Raw genomic sequence first — 18,933 nt, 5'->3', positions numbered from 1 at the left:
GGCTTAAATAAGGTCACTCAGTCCCCTCTAAGAAATTCAAGTGAGAGTTGAACCATAACCCTTTGGCAGCAAGGCAAAATTAAGAGGGCAGGCCCAACACCCTAAGTAAAGCAGTCCCATGATTTCCTGTAACAAAGTAATATAACTTATTTATGAAAACACATCAAAAACACCTGCCACCCTAGAGTAAACCCAAAAAGAGCTGATTTTAATAGAACTTTCATGGAAGAAATTAACTACAACATCAAAAAACAAACATTGATTTTGTGGCTTAGCTCCTCTCTAGTGTTTTACCTGAATCTTATTATTTTATATTTGTTTATTCCAAACATCAGCACTGGATCCTAAACTAATAGTTTTCATCTATCAGTAGCTGGTGGGGAAGGGATAAGAGAAACTCAAATTAGGAATCCACAGTTAGGCACCTCCTGTGGCTAGTTAGGATTCATCAGACGCGGGTAACAATGGCGGTCTCACCGGAGCCCTTTTCTTCTATCCAACATTGGTATAATCAAGTGCGCGTATGTCAGGACGCACCTTAGGGAGCAAAAATAGAGATATTGACACTATACTTGGGAAGCTCAGCTTAGGAGAAAAATACAAGCGGAGAAAAAAAGTCATACAGCTTTTTCATATTTCACTTTGACATGGCGGAAGTAATTTCCTAGTAATACTTGAGTTTTTTGAAAGTTCATACTTAATTTGCACCCAGTCAACTTTTTCTGCTGTTCACCTGATTAAAAGGAGCTTTTTAAGACAGGCAGAGAGAGCTAGCAACTTTGTGGACTTGAACTCAAACTATCTCATGTAAAATGTTAATTTAGCACTGTATTCTTCTTTACAGGAGTTTAGATATGATCGTTTTATAGAAGATGGTAAGAAGAAAACCACCTTTTTCAAAAGAGGGAAAAAGCTGAAGTGTTACCTAATGCCATTTGGAACTGGAACCAGCAAATGTCCAGGCCGATTTTTTGCACTTATGGAAATAAAGCAGTTGTTGGTTATACTTTTAACTTATTTCGATTTAGAAATAATTGATGATAAACCCATAGGACTAAACTACAACCGCTTGTTGTTTGGTATTCAGTATCCAGATTCTGATGTTTTATTTAGATACAAAGTGAAATCTTAGAGAAGCTAAAAGGACAGAAAACAAATCTATCGAAATTACCCTAAACATCCTAAGCTCATCTATTTCTTTTTAATTTCTGCCAATGTAATTGCTTTATTTGTTTAAAAAGTGTTAATTTCTATTTGATCTGATATCAGTCCAGTTTGTCCTTAGTCACAAAGCCTATCATAATATAAAACAGGATGGTAGCATGAAAATGGACATCAAAATCAACTTAAGGGTAAGCTCAAAACAGGGTTGTGGTTATTTTTTTAGTTTCTCCTTGTGATTTTTACGTGTTATAATAAGTGTACCTTCACACGAATAGACTGGGCACTGTGGAATTTAAGTCACTCAAATTATTCTCTAATATGTAAAATTACACTTCGAACTACTAGAAAATTGTGCTGGAAATGGACACAGTGTAACAAAGTCCAAATTCTCACAGAGGAAGGAAATTAAATTTCCGTGACTTGCACTGGATGAAAATGTTCCCTTCAAGTATAATATCAATAATACCTATATTTCCAGGATATGTGTGCATTAAATGAGTTTTTTAGTAGACTAAATGCTTCAACTTCACTTCAGTATTTAATCATGCTTAAATGTTCCTCATTACTTTGTATACTATGGCTCGATAGAACAAAATTTCTTGTCATTTAAGACCTTTCATGTCCAAGTTAGATACTGATAAGATTTAATGTATAAGAAAACACAGAACCTATTATATATTCAGAAATTGCCCTAGACATTAGTATTAGGTTTATTATGGGAGCAAATGTTGAAATAACTACGGCATTGATTATAGCATTTGGCTTTAGTATAAACTATAAAGGTTATGCAAACATTGCAATTAATCCTTTCCTAAATGCTTCCATGTATATAAACTGAGAAGCTAGATGTAGTATTTGGTTTTGATGTCTCACCTTTTGGATTTGGAGTTCATGTGTTCTATTTTGAATTACAACATCATGTTATGCAGTGTAATTTCATATGACACATGCAGCATTGTGGTGTGAATAATTCAAAGATTTTTTTTTCAATTGAGACAGTATCTGACTGTGTTGCCCAGGCTGGTCTCAAATCCTGAGCTGAAGTGATCCTCCCGCCTTGGTCCCTTGGGAACCCGAACTACAGGCATGTACCACCAAGCCCAGTGATTCAAAGATTCTGATATCAGAGTACCATATGAATGGCATCTGGCATAAATGGTGATGCAATATATAAGCAGGCAAGGCAGGTAATAAAGTTCAGTTAATTCATGCTTCATTAATTGGAATTTCTAATATTTCAGAAATTTGCTACTGTTTTGAGAAAAGGAAACTGACAATATTTACAAAATATTTATTTAGTAAATAAGATAGTATAGTATGTATTTTATCCTTCCTGAAGTACATGTTCTGAATGTTCCTTCAGTGAAGGTCTGCTGGTGCAAATTCTATTTTTGCTTGATTGAGGGTGTCTTTATTTTTACTCTCATTCTTGAAAGATGGTTTTGCTGGATGCACAAATCTAGATTGACAGTTATTTCCTCACAACACTTTGAAGATATTGCCCGTTCTTAAGGCATCCATTCTTGTTACTGGGAGGATAGCCGTTAGTGAGTTTAATTACTCAATAGGTAGTCTGTCTCTTCTCTCTGGCTACTTTAACGTGTCCTCTTTGCCTTTGATGTTCTTAGTTTCTTTCTGTTTCTCATGCTTGCATGTCCTGCTGCTTCTTGAGTCTGAGCATGGGTGTCTCCCATCAAGTATGGAATCTTCTCAGCCATTCTCTCTGTGAATATTACTGTTCTCCCACTGTATATTAGGTCCCCTCACTCTACCTACATCCTTTGATCTTTTCTCACCACACTTTGTATCTACAACTTAGGCTCCACATAATTTCTTTAGATGTCTCTTCCAGTTTCTTCTTTGAACAGTGTGTCTAATCTTCTGTCCAACTCATCCATTGAATTTGTTTTTTCCTTCTTTTGGCTTTAACTTCAGGTTCATAGAGTTGAGTGATCATTCTGCTTATACTCTTTAGTTCATGATACACAATTATAGTTGGTTCTAACAAGGCCCCTCTGGCTTTATTTACTTTTTCTGTTTTGTCCCTAATACCCACTTTCATATCCTTTCCTAATATCATAGGCAAATATTCTAATATGTTTGATGTATGTCTTGGTATGTGTCTGTTTTCATGTAATATATATTGAGTACCTATTTTCTGCAAGTTTTATCCTTCCAAATTTTCTTATGAAGTGCTGTGATTTTAAAGATATATTCATATTTCTGTAGCATATACATAGTATACAATTATATTTAATCTATTGCTTCTAACTGCTGCATAGCATTCCATAATGTGCACACATTTTGTTTTGATAATCTAGTTACCCAGTGATGGACACTGTCAGTGGGACAGTTGTTGTGGGAGAAAGGCCAAAGCAGAACTTAAAAGCTCTTCTGTCACCTATCCTCACACTACTGTGCCTAACCATCTCAGCCCTGGGCTGCTAAAAGCCTTGTCCCCAAGCCCCACCCATACACACACACACACACACACACACACACACACACACACACACACACACATTTATTCCATGATAACTTTAATTCTCCCTCAGATGTTCTAAATTTGTTACGTCCCATCCTCAGAGCCATCCAATCCTCTCCATTCTGTAGAGTCACCAAGGTTGATTTTGAGTCAGAGTGTCAGCCTCCAGCTTGTCAACCTTCACGTTTTCCATTCCACTGAGTTTGCTAAGTTCAATGATTACATTTTTCAGTTTTAGAATTCCCTTTTGTTCTTCATATATGCTGGTTATTTTTTATAATATCTTGTACCTTTGTTATAAACTCAACATCCTTTTTCATTTCTTTAACTGCATGAAGCAAACATTTTAGATTCTGTATCTGATATTTCCAAATCGTTGGTGTTTTGTGGATCTAATTCTGTAGTTTATGTGTTTTTCTGTCTCTGTTACCTGGGATGGCTTGTTTACTGAGCCCATGTTCTTTGGAATTTTATCTCTGAAAAATCTTTACACCTAGATTTAAAGTTCATTTCTCAAGAGAGAATTTGTATTTGCATTTGTCAGACTGCTGATACTACTACCAAACTCAAATCACCTTAAAATTTCAGCTTGATTATCTGGGAGTGGGGAGTATTGTGGTTTCTAGCCCTAAATCAGGTAGAATATAACCCTATTATTAGGAATAGAAAGAAGACATATTTGGGGGTCATTTGTTTATTTTTACATAGAGCTAAGATTGAGACGGGCAAATATACTGACAGTTTTCTCTGTGGAGCAAAGTTTCTTTCTAGTTCACCTACTAAGTATGTTGTCTCTGCAAGTTCTTGGCTTTATGCAAAGGCCTTGGATTTTACACACACACACACACACACACACACACATACACACACCCTGGGCCCTACGCTTTAGTCCACCACAAAGCATAGTCTGTCCTTTTTGTACTTGGATGTCTAGTTTGCCATGTTGCCTGAAGTGGAAGTTCTACCATATTTTTAAATTCAACTTAGTGGTACACTTTTGTGATGTTAAGGCACAGAGAACACAGGAAATTATTCCATTCCGATTTCTGCTTATTTTATAATTGGAGATGTGTACAGGAATTTAGAAATGTAAAGTAAGAATAAATGAAATGGTTGAGAAAAGACTATATAAAAGGAATGAATAGTAGAACCAAAACAAAACATTGAGAGTCTTGTGACAGTCTTAAATCCAGTAACTAAATAGTGTTTACAAATAGAAAAAAAAATGTCCTGGATAAATCAGTTAAAAGATGCAGATTCTGGCTGCGACATAACTGGCTTATTATTAAACAATTTCCCTCTCAGTGCTTCAATGTCCTCATTTGAAAAATAAAAATAATAACGCCCTTTGACATCAGGGTTCATTATAAGGATTAAACACAGTAACATGTATGGATTTATGGGATAATGCAATATACCAATGCAAAATGTAATGAAGATACTTAAACAATGTTGTGCCTTTAAAAAATTGCTCTTATGTATTGTTAAAGGGAATCGTTTTTTATAGTCATTTGTTAATTCATTATTCATTTATTCAACCAAACATTTATTGAGCATTTTCTCTGTTCTAGATATGATTGATGCTAGACACTGGATTGCCCTTCCCCTTCAAGAACATACTATTTGTTAGGGAAAACAACACATAGGAAACCAATTTATTATAAATGCAGTTGTAAGTGATAAATTCATCTCTTTAAAACTATTTTAAAATTCTGATTTATCACTAGTTCTAACTAGCCTTCCATGAAAGTAATGGTCTGTAATAAGAAATCACTATGTATAATTATACACATTAAAAATATATACAACAGGTATTTTGATAACATGATAATTAAAACCAAATATAGTCATTGAGGCTCCAGAATATTTTAAAACTGTATTGTATATTGTAAAATCCCTTTTTTTTTTTTTTTTTTTTTTAGATGGAGTCTTGCTCTGTCACCCAGGCTGGAGTCCAGTGGCGTGGTCTCAGCTCACTGCAACCTCCACCTCCTAGGTTCAAGCAAGTCTCTTGTCTCAGCCTTCTGAGTAGCTGGGACTACAGGCACCCCACTACGCCCGGCCAATTTTTGTATTTTTAGCTGAGACGAGGGTACACCATATTGATCAGGCTGGTCTCGAACTCCTGACCTCAGGTGATCCGCCCGCCTGGGACTCCCAAAGTGCTGGGATTATAGACATGAGCCACCGCGCCCCATCTTTTCATTTTTATAGCTTCACCTAAGTTTTGAATTAAAAGAAATAAATAATTAATACCCAAGATATTGTTTTATATCAATGACCAACAGTAATGAAATGCTCGGTTAGCAGAAACTAAAGCCCTGAAGCGATTAAGAAAAAGCTACCTGTCACTAAATCAGCAATGCTTATAAGCAACCTAGAAGAAAACTTTTATCTGCTTTGTTTTGGCTTTCCTAGCATACTTCCTTATTTCATCTTCATTTTATAATTGAGTTTTGGGTCACAAGACTAAGGCAAAGGAGTTTCCATACTGAAAAGCTACATTTTTTAATGCTTATTTTATCATAAAAAATAATTTGGGTAACACTTTCTGCAAGCAACTTCTAACTTAACAGTAGAAGTTTAAAACTGTTCGAAGATCAAAGCACAAAATTTATCTAGGTTTTGATCCTAGTATAAAAGAATGGCAAAAATTACGTGAACAAGAATTACATGCCCTTAGAATGTGCACTTTTTAACCTGTTAAATTTGCCAATCTTGCAAACTATTATTTACTTGCATTGCATAATTAGATATTCATTTAACATACTCAAGAAAAAGTTAGCAAGCCAAGATGACATTGTAGCACTATTTTAAATTATAATGAATGATCACATAAAACTCTTTAGTATTTATCTAAAGTAATTATTACTCTACTTCATTTGTTTATCTAAATCAATGATCATTGATGTTTGAACTTTTTGGCTTAAATGTTTGTTTATACTACTTGCTAGAGTAAGATAAATTTAATACATGAAAAACTCTACACAATTTAATATAAGTAATAATTTGTCAATACTTATGTTTTAAAATATTTTTAGAAAGAGGAGTGCTGTATATTATTAAAACAATTTTCTGAAATTATTTGTTTAATATTATCTTTGATTTTAAAATGACATATATGTGGATTTACGATGAATCAAATTGTCCTAAAAGATGTCAGGTAAGAAATGCAAGTACTTTGCAAGTCTAATACTTAATGTTCTTTTATGTACAACAAAAATTTAATAAATTAACTTTCAAAGCAAGGATGACTGATTGTGTCTCTTTATTGTCCTGCTAGGAACATGTTGGGTAACAGAAGATTTGATTACAAAAGAAAATTATTTGGAAAATAATTTTGCTCTCTGAATATCTCCTCATCTCCATTTTCTGCCCCCATACACATGTATTCTTATCATCTGATACTCTCCTGAAAGTACACTATTTCAGAGTATGTTTCAATATATTTTAACTTATTATTTATTTGTAAAATAACAAACTCAAAAAATATCACTAAGTTTTTAAATGTTTATTCTAGGCAGGCTGACCTTGCTAGGTTACAATTCTTAATAATCACTATTAGTGTGGACAGAAGTATAAGCACAATAAATGGGAGAGAGTTTTTCAGTAGATATAATCTTTGTCATCAGCAGATCTCTTCACTTTACCACAGATAATGAATAAAGCTGAGTAATATTTGGACAGTATTCTATTTGTTCATAAAACTAAAATAAATTGTAAATAAAGCATATGCTACAGAATGCTGGTGATGAAAATGAAATGTGGGTTTTTAGTAACTCTATATACAGTATTTTACTGGGACACTGGGCTTTTCTCAGAGACACTGGTGTGAGTCACTAACATTTTACAGGAACTGGCCTGAGACTGAGAAGTCGGCTAGAAGGTGTTCCTGTTCATTTGAACTAGTCAGCTCAGTATTGTTTATTTACCAACTGGGATAAATTATGTCACTAAATAGGTAACCTGTGAAATAATTATCTTTTGCTTTCAACTTTATTCTAGAAAACACTTATAAAAATTTGCAGAACTTTCCAGAATTAGCAATGATCATGTGAATAATAATGTGTATTTTCTTTTCAGGATAAAAAAAAAAAAAAAACCAATGGCTGTGCTGTGTTTTTTGAAAAGTGTTTGATACTGTTTACTGTTAATTGTTTGTTGTTAATTAATTACTTTTATAAGGAGAGACACGATATATCACAGACTACACCAAAAGTAAATGTTCAGAGATATAATCATGAAGCATTTTACTTCCCTTACAGCAAACTGTGCTCATAGGAGAAACTAGAGGAATGGAAATAACAGGTAAAGGTATCACTGTCTAATGATTCATCATTGAGTCAAATTGAAACATTTCTAAACATGAAACATATTAGTTGGAGATTCTTATTTGTGTGCAAGAGAATATTTACTATATATAACTTTTATTTCTAAGAACTAGCCATCATAGTTAACAAAAAATCTGTGTCATTATTGCCTGATACCAAAGTTTTTAATAAATGCTTTTGTCTTTTATATTAAAATTAAGGTTTGAATGAAATTACTTCAATTCCATAATTCCAAGGACTAATGAGTTTATTTAAAGTTTTATAAATGTATTTGTTTTGTTTATCAAATGGAATACCGTTAAAAGTATTTGTAATCACTGAAATTTTTATAAGTGAAAACTATACATGTGGTAGTTCTTCCTTCGTGCTGAGCAATTACACATTTATTTTTAAAAAACTTTTTATTTTGAACTAAGTTTAGACTTAAAGGAAAGTTACAAACATAGTTTTTATTTTTCAAGAAGGAGGTACTCAGACTAAACAATGCTTGCAGAAAATTAAATTAAGGAGTGGTCCTAGAACTTCACCAGTTCAAGATCTTAGTTAATTCTTGATCTTTGAGGATAGTCATCCACATCAACTACTCCACAGGACAACATGCTGTAAATCCAACAGAGTAGCAGGAATAGTTTGAGTATGTGAGCTACCCACATCTTCCATAGGCCAAATAATTGTTTTGCTTTCATAAACCATAATTTTGTAAACTTTTAAAGGAGCTTACTTTGTTGAGTAATTACAGATTTTACGTAACTTCACTCTCTTAAGAAATCTGCACTTTAAAGAGATGTATGCCTGATGCTTCTCCAAAGGAAATTAAAGTAAGTTATTTAGACGCAGATATTAACTGATCCTGCTTCCCAATACGTCAGACATTTAATAGAGAGATATCATTTCTTCTTTCCCAACTCTTCACATTTCTGTGGAGGCCTGCTTAGAAAAATCATTTCCTTTCATCAAAATCTTGGATGGAGAGCAGCAGCTCAGTCAGCCTGGCATCTGAATTTTGACCATAGCACTACTGCAGAAATAGACTGCACATGGCAAATGTAGCTGTACTTACTTAATGCATGATTAATTATTTTGACTAGTTAGGTACAAAAACTGAGTCTCTCTCATAATCGGAAATTGTTTATCTGTTTTCTGAAAGTGGATAAGGATATGTAACAGAGAAATGCTTACCACAAGTTCTTCAGTAATTGCCAGAGCAAGATAAATGTATAAAATGAGGTTAGGCCATGAAACATTTTTATGTTTAAATTTAAATTCTCATCTCTAAACACCTCTATTAACAGGAGATTTGAGATGCAACCATCCTCCTAATAAAAAAATGAAATCTTTAAGATTGAGAAACATTTGTAAATAACGGATCCTTTAAATATCTCTGAACTTTATTCTAAAACTTATAAGGAGAAATAATAATTGCTTTATATAACCACTGATACCATTTTAGCATTTGATGAAGATGTTAATTTATGGTTGGTTAGCAGTTTATGGCTGTCATTAGTTTTTCAGTTTGGTCCACATTCGAAATCTATTTTTCTTTTTTATTTTAATCTCAGACAATTATATAAAGATATAGTTATGTTTTATCTAAAATGTATCATTCTTCTATAGCATTTCAAATTATTCACAGATCATAGTTCTTATATGTGCATATATGAATTTAAAAATACAGCAATAAAATGCTTGAAACAGACCATAAATTTGCTTCATATTTTATTGCATCTCTGAATCAGGTTGAGGAGACAAGGGCAACTATGGTCTTTGGGAAAGAATTAACTCTTTCCCAAGCTGAGAAGGAGAATAACGCATTGTGCATAATTAAAGCCAACTCCCAATCAAAGCATGATGGTGACTTGTGAGCCTTATCCATCATATATGTAGTGGGGTTGGGGGTGGTGAGGATTAATAACTGCCAAATCCTCTTTTCCTCTGCAGTCTAACCTTCCCAACCCATTCATTTCTCTTTCAGAGCTCTCTAATCTATATTTCTGTACTGCCCAAATTAGAGAAAAGTGGAGTAGAGAAAGAAGGAAAATTCACACACACATTCTAGTATACTTGATAATTTTGCAATAGTTAAGAAACAGTCTCCTGGATTTGTTAAGACGAGTAATTTAGAAAAATTGGTAGAATTTAACCCAAATAAAACCTCACGGAAAGGGAACAGAGTTTCCCTGCCGCGTGAAGAAGCGAGGAGCTCTTTGGGGTTTAAAACCGGGGCGCTTTCGCAGATGCCTCGGGTTTGGTGCGGCTGCGGGATGTCTCTTACAAGCCTGGCAGCTACGTGTGAACCCACATGCCTGCTGGCATACAGGGGACAACCCGATCCTTGAGCCACCCTCGAAGGACAGTTTGAGGCAGAGCCCCTGAAAGTTCTCCTTTTGTCCCAAGGAACTTGGCGGTTGAAGGGCAATTGCGCCCGCAGGGGTGGCTGGAAACGCAGGTCCAGGGGAAGCCCGGAGAGAAGGGGTGCTCTTCGGATGCGGATCCCGAATCCCTCCGGATGCAGATCCCGAATCCCTTCGGGAGCACTGCGCAAGCAAAACAGCGCGGTGGGCGCCAGTGCTGTGTGAACGTCATTTGGTTTGATTGCAACCCAGGGCTGCTGGACCTGCTGGAAGGCGGCCCCTTCCCTCCTCCCGTCCTGCCCGGTCCCCAGCACAAACACTCTCCTGGTTAGGAAAACAGGCTCCTGGTTATCACCCCCAGCCCTGTTCACTGGAACTTTGATTCTAAACACCGGTCGATCAGAAGAGCCAGAGATTTGCCGGGCAAAAAGACTCTCACCCTAAGAGTTGTTTCTACTGTTAAACTGAAGTGACTGGCTCCGTGTTTTTCCTTCTCTTTCCCTCTTTCCATCTACTATGTCTAAAGTTTGATTTAAAAGGCCGAGTTTAAATAAACCTGCAACTCATTGGCTTGGCAAATCCAGAGACTTTCGAGTTGTACATGCCAATGCAGACCGCGCAGGAGCCGGGCTCATTTACTTTGCCAACACACACACACAAAAAAATGTTAATTGATGTAAAGTTGCTTGGCACGTGGATAATTTAGTCTTACCTGCATTTTAATTGAAAGAAAACCTATTTATGTTTCTGATGTTCAGGTTTTGCGATTTAATTTTGTTTAAAGGCACCTTTGTGTAGTTGTTCCCTCCCCCTTCTCCTTTCCATCTGAATCACGTTTTCATAAAAGGTTAGACTAAGTAGTCTCACCTGACCAGGATTCATTACCTCCTGTATTCCATGAGCACACTTTCGGGTTTCCACTCGCTTCCTCGCTCCGCCCGGCAGGGCCGCCACGATGTGCTGCGAGCCGGGAAGTGAACTCATGATTATTTTTCAAAGTCTGGGAAGTGTATTATCCTTTTTTCTAGTGGTAATTAGTTACCATAGCATCTAATACGTAAATGTGCCCAGGGCACACCATTAACAGTTAAACGGAGGATTCAATTTAACACATGATTATATCTTTCATAAGTCATTACATTGGAAAAGTCAATGCCACTCATTCTGGAGCAATCGCAAGGTCGGGGCCGCGTAGAAAGGTTCGGTTTCCGCGTGCTAGACCAAGAGTGCCAGTTGGTGGAGAAGGGAATTCTGTAAGTCTCGGCCTCCCTGCTGTAAGGATGGATGGTGGGTGCGATAGGAGGGAGAGGAATTTAAGCGTAGCACAGGGTCTTGGAGGGGTTGCCCAGCTGCGGGGACTGGTGAGAGCATTGCAGACCGCGTGCGGGTGCGCGCGCGCGTACACACACACACACACACACACGCACACACACTAACACATACCACAGGGAGGGAGAAGCAGGGGTAACTAGAGAGCTCTTCGAAGATGATCATTTGCTGGTCCTTCTGTTGGTGCCCAGTGTCAAGCTGGCGATGGGACCCTAAGTGAGAATAAAAAGCCAGTGGGATTCTGAGTTTTTGCTTGGCCTCATCTGTCCACTCTCAGCTCTGTAAGGAACACCAGCAGCGAGATCGGACTGGCAGGATGGGTGTGCCTGAGAGAAGCACCCCAAGGCGTGGTGGATGCCAGAGCAAGCTCAGGGGTAGCCAAGATACCCTTGCACTCTGGCTCATGCTGCAGTCTTAGGAACCAGGCTGTCTGCTCTGACCCAAGGAGACTTTTGCAAGACCACACTGACTACCCCGCTGTTCAGTCCCCCATTTCTGACCTGTGTGCTCTATGCTGGACAGACAGCTGGGGTCAACGGTGTGTAGGCTAACTCTTCAGACTAGGCCAAAACTCAGGGCTCAAACCCCAGAAAGAAAGTGCTCCAGGGCTTTATCGGGAGTGGAAAGAGTTGTTCCTCCAATCACTGGCTTCCTTTTCTTAAAGCTGCTGCTGAAAACCCTTTAGAAAGGTAGGAGTTAGGGCAGAGAGGATCACCTAAGTAAACCACAGAAAATTCCTCTCCTGTTTCTTTCAGATGTCCCCTGTTTATTGCTAAAACCACAGGCTGGCCAATTCCTAGGTGTGGAAAGAGGGTTGATTTGTCTAAAATTATCAAAATGAAAATAAATGTTAATAAACCTAATACATTAAATAATTATGCCTATTCATGTGACATTTGAATTTATTCTCAATATTTTCCTATCCCCACCCCCATCCATTTCAAGTCTCCTTCAGGACTAAGATTGAAAGCTGAGTGATTAAAAAGAGGAGGATTCTCATTTTTTAAATTTTTTCCCTAAAGTTCAAGATATGCTATTCTGTACAATTTTTAATAATAGTTGAACAGTACAAAGGTTGCAGAGGAAGTATTTCAAGAAGGCCTTCTAATAATGAGAAATATTAAACAGTAAATCTTGCAGCAAATGTGTCCCCTACAATGTTAATATGCAAAAGGAAAAAAAAAATCTGACTGGTGGTGGCTGTGGTTAATTCCTAATCAGAATGATGGACAGCAGGGCCAGAACAATACAAACTAATGGCTGTGTTGCTGATCACTTTACCCCTTGATTAAAGACACCCAATTATGGCGCAGAACAGTGTCGTAATTATGTTTCTTAATCACATCCAGGAGGTTTAATTGCCTTAACGATGTGTTTCATTAAATGAATTTAGGTATTATAGTCGACAGTTTTCATACACAGTTGTTTTCAAATTAACATAATATTAGACATCGTCATGGAAATTGTTTTAATAATCATAATTAGACGCACCCAGGCTTTGTCTGGTAAACGCTGAGAGACGGGTCGGCTCCTGCCTGGGGGCTGCCCTGGTCTCCTCCCTCCTTCTGCCCTCACTCCCAGTCTGGGAGGGCTTCAGCTTCAAGGCCCTTTGCTGTTATGTTTTCTGAAAAGTTACAAGTTCTGATTAATCTTTTTTGATGGCAAGTGGAGCAGAAAATATCCTTCCTCACCCCCCACTAAGTTTGATGGCATTTAGGGATATCTTTATGAGCAGAGGCTGTATAGACAAAAATGCATTTAACATACTGGGTACAGAGGAAACATCTAACTTCTGCACCACCACCACCACCACCACCACTACTACTATCTCTGCAACCTGCGCCACAGTGGAAAATCACACCTTCTATATTTGAGGGCAAGACAAAGGTCAAAATACAAGTCTCGACAGTCATTCTTTAACAGAATCAATGCCCAAATCAATCCAAACTTGGAACCTAAAAGTCTCATTATCAAGCGACACTAGTAAGTTCTGATCATCTCTATGGGGATTGTTTATGCTTATACGATTCAACCTAATTAATTCTTTTTATCACAAAAAAGCAGAAAGCCACAATGAAATCAGCGCTCAGAGAATACAAGTGCATTTTTTCCTTGGCCTTCAGGCATTTGGAGGTAGAAACTTTGATGACAAACTCTTTAAAGAAACTTTACCCTCTTTGATGGGCCCTGGCATGGTTAACAATGCCATACAAGTGGAAAAAGATTGCCAGGGAGAATATGGCCTTCAAAGTTCATGCCAGTAGCCAGAAACTTGGAATCTCTTCTGGGTTTCACCACTGACCCCATTCATCTCTCCTCCTTATAACAAGTAAATAAGTAAATTAGGGCTACTTCTAATTGTGCCTCCCTGCAAAAACTTTAGTTCCACCTTCTCTGAAACTCCTTTCTTTTTTGTTACCTTTCAAGCAAAGAGTAACACAGAAGAGAGGTGATTGCTTCTTCCACAAAGCACAGCATAATAAAATGTTTGATCAAAATATTTTAATAAAGATTCTTTCTGACATAGATACACATACAAATGGTCGTACATGGCTGTCATAGTCTGATTGACCTATTTAATATATATATATATCATTCTTTACACATCCAAAACCCGCCAACAGATCCATCACAGCTCCCAACTCACCATCCAACCTGACAAACTGAATTTGTATTATCTGCAAGGAGTGGAAAATAGCAGGACTCCATTTTTAAAAAAGATTTTCTTGATTTTCATAGGACGGAAAGGCAGTCAAACAGCCATGCAAAACTAAAACTGAAAGCTCACTTTGGGTAAATAGCTTCTTGTTCTTCCTTAGTTTTATTTCTTTTTAAATTTTATTTTTTTAGAAAAATAACAAAGGATTTCACACCATAGGCAAATCAAACCAGTCTTTTAACTTAAATAATTCTCCACAGTTAAAATAACTTATATATGTACATATATATTAAAAGCAATTAAATTAGACCTTTTAAAAATGCACAGCACAGCCTGGAAAAATATTTGCTTAGCATGTTCTTACGTATAGGATCTATTGCTGTGATGTTTTTCCCTTTTGGAATGTAAAGGAGTCCCCTTTCAAAAAAGAGATCAATTCATTCATCAATTAAGAATACACCTTTCCTGTAATTTTTGGACTGAAGCAATTTATTAAAGCTCAATTTAAATACAGGGATGATGCAACTGAAAATATCCAGGTGACCTTGCATAAACCTAAGCAGCTCAAATACATCAATATTTCTCTTCATACTTGTTGGCAAATAAACCTTTAAACACTTGGCACACAGTATAAGTAATCTATAAAACAATCTTAGAGGCATTAAAAAAATCTGCACATAAGACCCATGACCTTAACACATGATAAATACTGTTGATGTGGAAGGGTCATTGAACAAATAAATACCATGAATTGTTAATACATCATTGCAGAGTAGAAAGTAACAAGGTGCACATAAATATTTTTAAATGCAATTCTTTCAGCCACAGTCAGTTTTTTTTTTATATCACTCTCGCCAAAACTTTGAGCATTTTCACAGGATTAAAGTTCAGAGACAATAAAAAATACAAGTCTTCCATAGCAACATGTCTCTCTCTCGCTCTCGCGCGCTCTCTCTCTCTTTCTGGGTTTTATTTCCCCCTCACTTAAGTTTTTCTCCTGGCTCAGAATCAAAATTTATTTTCAAGTGCCCTTTCTGATTTGTCTGAATGAATATTCCATCTCTCATGCTACCCAACCCCTAACTCCTCCTCTCCCCCTCAGCACTAGCCAAATTCACAATTATTAGTAGGATTAGTATTTTGCCATTCAAACACTCTCCAGGCTTAATAACCAAGCACTACTTCTCAACTTATTTTTCACCTTTAAGGAAGATTCCACTTCCTCGCGATCTAGGCTGCCACCAAAGTTGCCACTTTTCTGAGAAAAAAAAAAAGACATCCATACTCCATCCCAACTCCACCTCCCTCCTCCCTCCCTCCCCACCCCAAAGACCGAGATTCTGGGGATGTCAAGGCTAAAAGTCCCGTTTGTCTCTGATACTTCTCCTCAGTTCTTGCCTCTGCTTTGTTTGCTCTGCAAGTGTTTCACAACTACGAGAGGACCAAAATAAAGGGGGTGGGGAGCAGCTTTTCGCTTTCCTCTAGATTTTGGGTCGGTCTTGTGTTTTTCGGGGGTGTGTTTAAGGCTTCTCCGTGCACTGTTTGCAGAGGCTGGAGGAGACGCTGTTGAACAGGGCGCACTTCTCCGGGCAGGAGGCAGCCGGGGGCAGCCCGGCGCTGAACGGGTAGCCGGCCGCCTGCTCGTAGGCGCCAAGCGCCGGGTGCAGGGCAGCAGCTGCTGCCGCTGCAGCAGCCGAGCTGGGCAGGGAGGCAGCCGAGATGGCTTGGCCCTGGTTGAGGTAGGCGACTAGGCGCCGCATCTCCTCCAGGGCCTGCGCCTGCATGAGGATGTAGTTCTTGGCGAGCAGCAGCGTGGCGATCTTGGAGAGCTTTCGCACTGAGGGGCTGTGCGCGTAGGGGATCACCGCGCGCAGCTCGTCCAGCGCGTCGTTCAGGTCGTGCATCCGCCGGCGCTCTCGGGCGTTGATGTTAAGCCGCAGCGCCTTTTGCTCTTTGGATTTCTTGCTGCTGCTGCTGCTGCTGCTGCTGCTGCTGCCGCCGCCGCCGCCGCCACTGCCGGCGCCACCACCGCCACCGCTACCGCTGCTGCTACCCCCGCCGCCGCCGCCGCCGCCCAGGCCCCCCGGGGGGACGCTGGCGCCGCCGTGGAGGTGGGCATTGGAGCAGCCCTCGGCTGCCTTCGCGCCACCACCTCCAGCTCCTGGGGAGGCCCGCGGGTCGGCTACTCCGGCCCGCAGCACCAGCTCGCAGCGACCGTCGCTGTCGTCGTCGGGGCTCTGCTCGCCGCCGCTGCTCTCGGCCACCGAGCCCCGGCTCGCGCTTTCGCCGTATTTGAGGCAAAGGGCGGCCCCGGCAGGCAGGCTGCTCAGGCTAGGGTCGCTCCCAACGCCGGCTGTACCTACTAGCAGCCCGGGGACACCCACCCCGCCGCCGCCGCCGCCACTTCCCGCGCCGCCGCCGCCGCCGCCTCCTCCAGGCGGCGGCAACAGCAGCCCTGCCCCCTCGGGGTCAGCCGGCTCGAAGCAGCCCAGGGGCGACGAGGAGGAGGACGCCGGGCGTTCCCGAGGCGGCGGCGCCAGGGACAGGTCCATGCCTGGGGGCGTGGAGCGGAAAGCCGCTTCCAAGCGCTTGGCTGTGGAGGCGCTCAGGCTCTTGTGCAGGAAGAGGTCGTCCTCGCCGGCGGCCGCTGCACCGAGGTGCATCCCGCGCTCCATGGTCCCGCGCCGGCGCGCAGCCCGGGCCGCCGCGCCCGCCGCCGCCGCCGCCGCCGCCTCGGCTCCGGAGTCAGGCGGCCCCACAGACGCGCACGAGCCGGGCTCCGGAGCTGGTGCGCGCGTCGGTCCTGGTGCTGCCGGCAGCCCTCTCCCCTTCTTTCTTTTTCTTTTTCGCCTTCCCCCGCGCTCGCCGCCTCCTCTTCTTCTTCTTCTTCGTCTCCAGCCGATGGTGCTGGCTGCTGGGGCTCACCATGGGCCGCGGCCCCGCATGGTGGGAGGGTGGGCGCGGAGGGAGTGGAGCCGCCGCCGCAGCCGCCGGCGCTCTGAGCCCAGCCCCGCGCCTCCTCTCCGCACCGTTTATCTTGCTTGGATTCACCTTCAAGAGATTTCCGGACCCATCAACCAGCCGCCGCCACAGACGGGGGAGTCTTTTACATCATTATCTCTGAGTAGGTTATTATGAAGAAGACTCGCCTGTTGGGACAGCGCTTTCTACCCAATCAGGTTAACGTTTTAATTAATAGGATTAAAACGGTAACAAACAATCGCAGGCGCTATCTGGCCGCGAGTCTGAATAGTTTCATTTCCCAGGTCTGAAGACAGGCAGCAGCTAGAGCTTTATAAAAGGCGCCTGCTCCATTATTCTGCCTGCCATCTGTATACACAGCTTAGCGCATATGTTTGCAAGGCGCTGGGTCCTGTTAGTAACCCAACAACTGCCTTTAGCTTGACATGTGTGGCGACTTTCACTCATCAATGAGCACACTAAAAGCCCTACTTAGAGCCGAGGATGTTCTTTGCTCCTTCAGCAAATTGTAGATCGGCGGCGAAGCCTGCGAGTCCTGTGGAAAGCAGACGCCCCCACCCACCGCACCCCACCCCCCACTGCCCTTCCCTCGCCACTGCTGTCTCAGCTTGTGCTAAATTACCCTTCCGGGCGAGAATTATACTCCACCCCTGTTGGTAGGATGACTGGGTCTGGATTTGGGGATGGGACTTTCCGAGAGGAGGTGGTGTCCCAGTTGGCTTGCCCAAAATTCACTCTAGATTTTCAGCTAGTCAGAGAGCAAAGCAGTCGTCCCCCCGAACACTCAGCCTCATTTCCACACCCCCCACTGCCCATTTCCTACCCAAATGGGAAAAAGAAAGGAAAAAAAGCAAAATGAAGAGCAAGTGATCATGCAGCCCATTTTTTTTGTTGTTGTTTGTTTAAGGTGGGGTGGGAGTGATTTTGCAGTGGTCTCCAAATAACTGTTAACAGTGATGATAATTGTGAAGTACACAATTTCCTAAACTGGAAAAAAAAAAAAAAAAAAAGAAAGAAAGAAACAAACCGGTTTCTCAAACTTTCCTTAAGATGAAAATCTGGTTGCTTCAAAAGAGTCAACTTCACCAGGAGTCAATTCCGCTCCCACACCAAGTGAGGCATTTATGCATATTTATTTACCCGGAAGCCATTTAAGGACATCTGGATCAGCCTCGGTTGTTCTTGGAGGGTTCGGGAAGGGAGAATGTGGAAACAAGCGCTCCTCTCCGGATGGGCAATGGTACACGCGGTCCTCTCACTCCTGAGTTCGGTCTCTGGGTACACATGGTATTTAGCAGCTGGTTTCCATCCTTATGACATAAGTAAAAACAATATTTCCCAAAACCTTCCAATAACTCTTTCTTATATGGCAGAATTACTGAAGACTATGCAATTTTTGGTTTCTCTGTTTTCATTAAAAACCTTTTAATTGTGGCTTTCAGAGTTGGCCCCAGGTGTTGGACTCTTTTCATTACATTTTGCTCTAATGTGATGAAATTCTAATTCTCTCCTTACCATATGGTTAAATTTCCCCACTGAGAATTAGTTGAAAAAGGAGAAATAATCTATTAATCTCTGTAATAGAATCACAAATGAGGTTCGCCACAGAACCTGTTTTTGAATGGTAATATC

General features: G+C 40.4%; 2 protein-coding genes across 6 annotated transcripts in view; one reads left to right on the top strand and one right to left on the bottom strand.

Annotated features, from left to right (window-relative positions):
* Positions 1 to 6,897, top strand: part of CYP7B1 (cytochrome P450 family 7 subfamily B member 1) — a 202,262-nt gene extending 195,365 nt beyond the window's left edge. For all 5 annotated transcript variants that reach the window (XM_073998859.1, XM_005563430.4, XM_065519292.2 and 2 more), the window contains one exon: positions 845 to 6,897. In XM_073998859.1, coding sequence (XP_073854960.1) covers positions 845 to 1,132 — 288 coding nt within the window. In that variant the 3' untranslated portion in view covers positions 1,133 to 6,897. The remainder of the gene's footprint in view (positions 1 to 844) is intronic.
* A 7,250-nt stretch (positions 6,898 to 14,147) lies between these two features.
* BHLHE22 (basic helix-loop-helix family member e22) lies at positions 14,148 to 17,589 on the bottom strand. The gene has a single exon (XM_005563427.4). It carries the CDS (start codon positions 16,992 to 16,994, stop codon positions 15,840 to 15,842), a length of 1,155 nt encoding a protein of 384 aa, XP_005563484.3. The 5' UTR covers positions 16,995 to 17,589; the 3' UTR covers positions 14,148 to 15,839.
* Positions 17,590 to 18,933: the final 1,344 nt, after the last annotated feature.

Source organism: Macaca fascicularis, chromosome 8 (genome assembly GCF_037993035.2).
Source record: "Macaca fascicularis isolate 582-1 chromosome 8, T2T-MFA8v1.1".
NCBI lineage: Eukaryota > Metazoa > Chordata > Mammalia > Primates > Cercopithecidae > Macaca > Macaca fascicularis.
The sequence above is the reverse complement of the archived record's forward strand: the minus strand, read 5'-3'. Positions and strand labels throughout refer to the sequence as shown.

Bases quoted from the DNA above. Each gene is read 5' to 3' on its own strand.
- BHLHE22 (XM_005563427.4), bottom strand. From the start codon at position 16,994: ATGGAGCGCGGGATGCACCTCGGTGCAGCGGCCGCCGGCGAGGACGAC.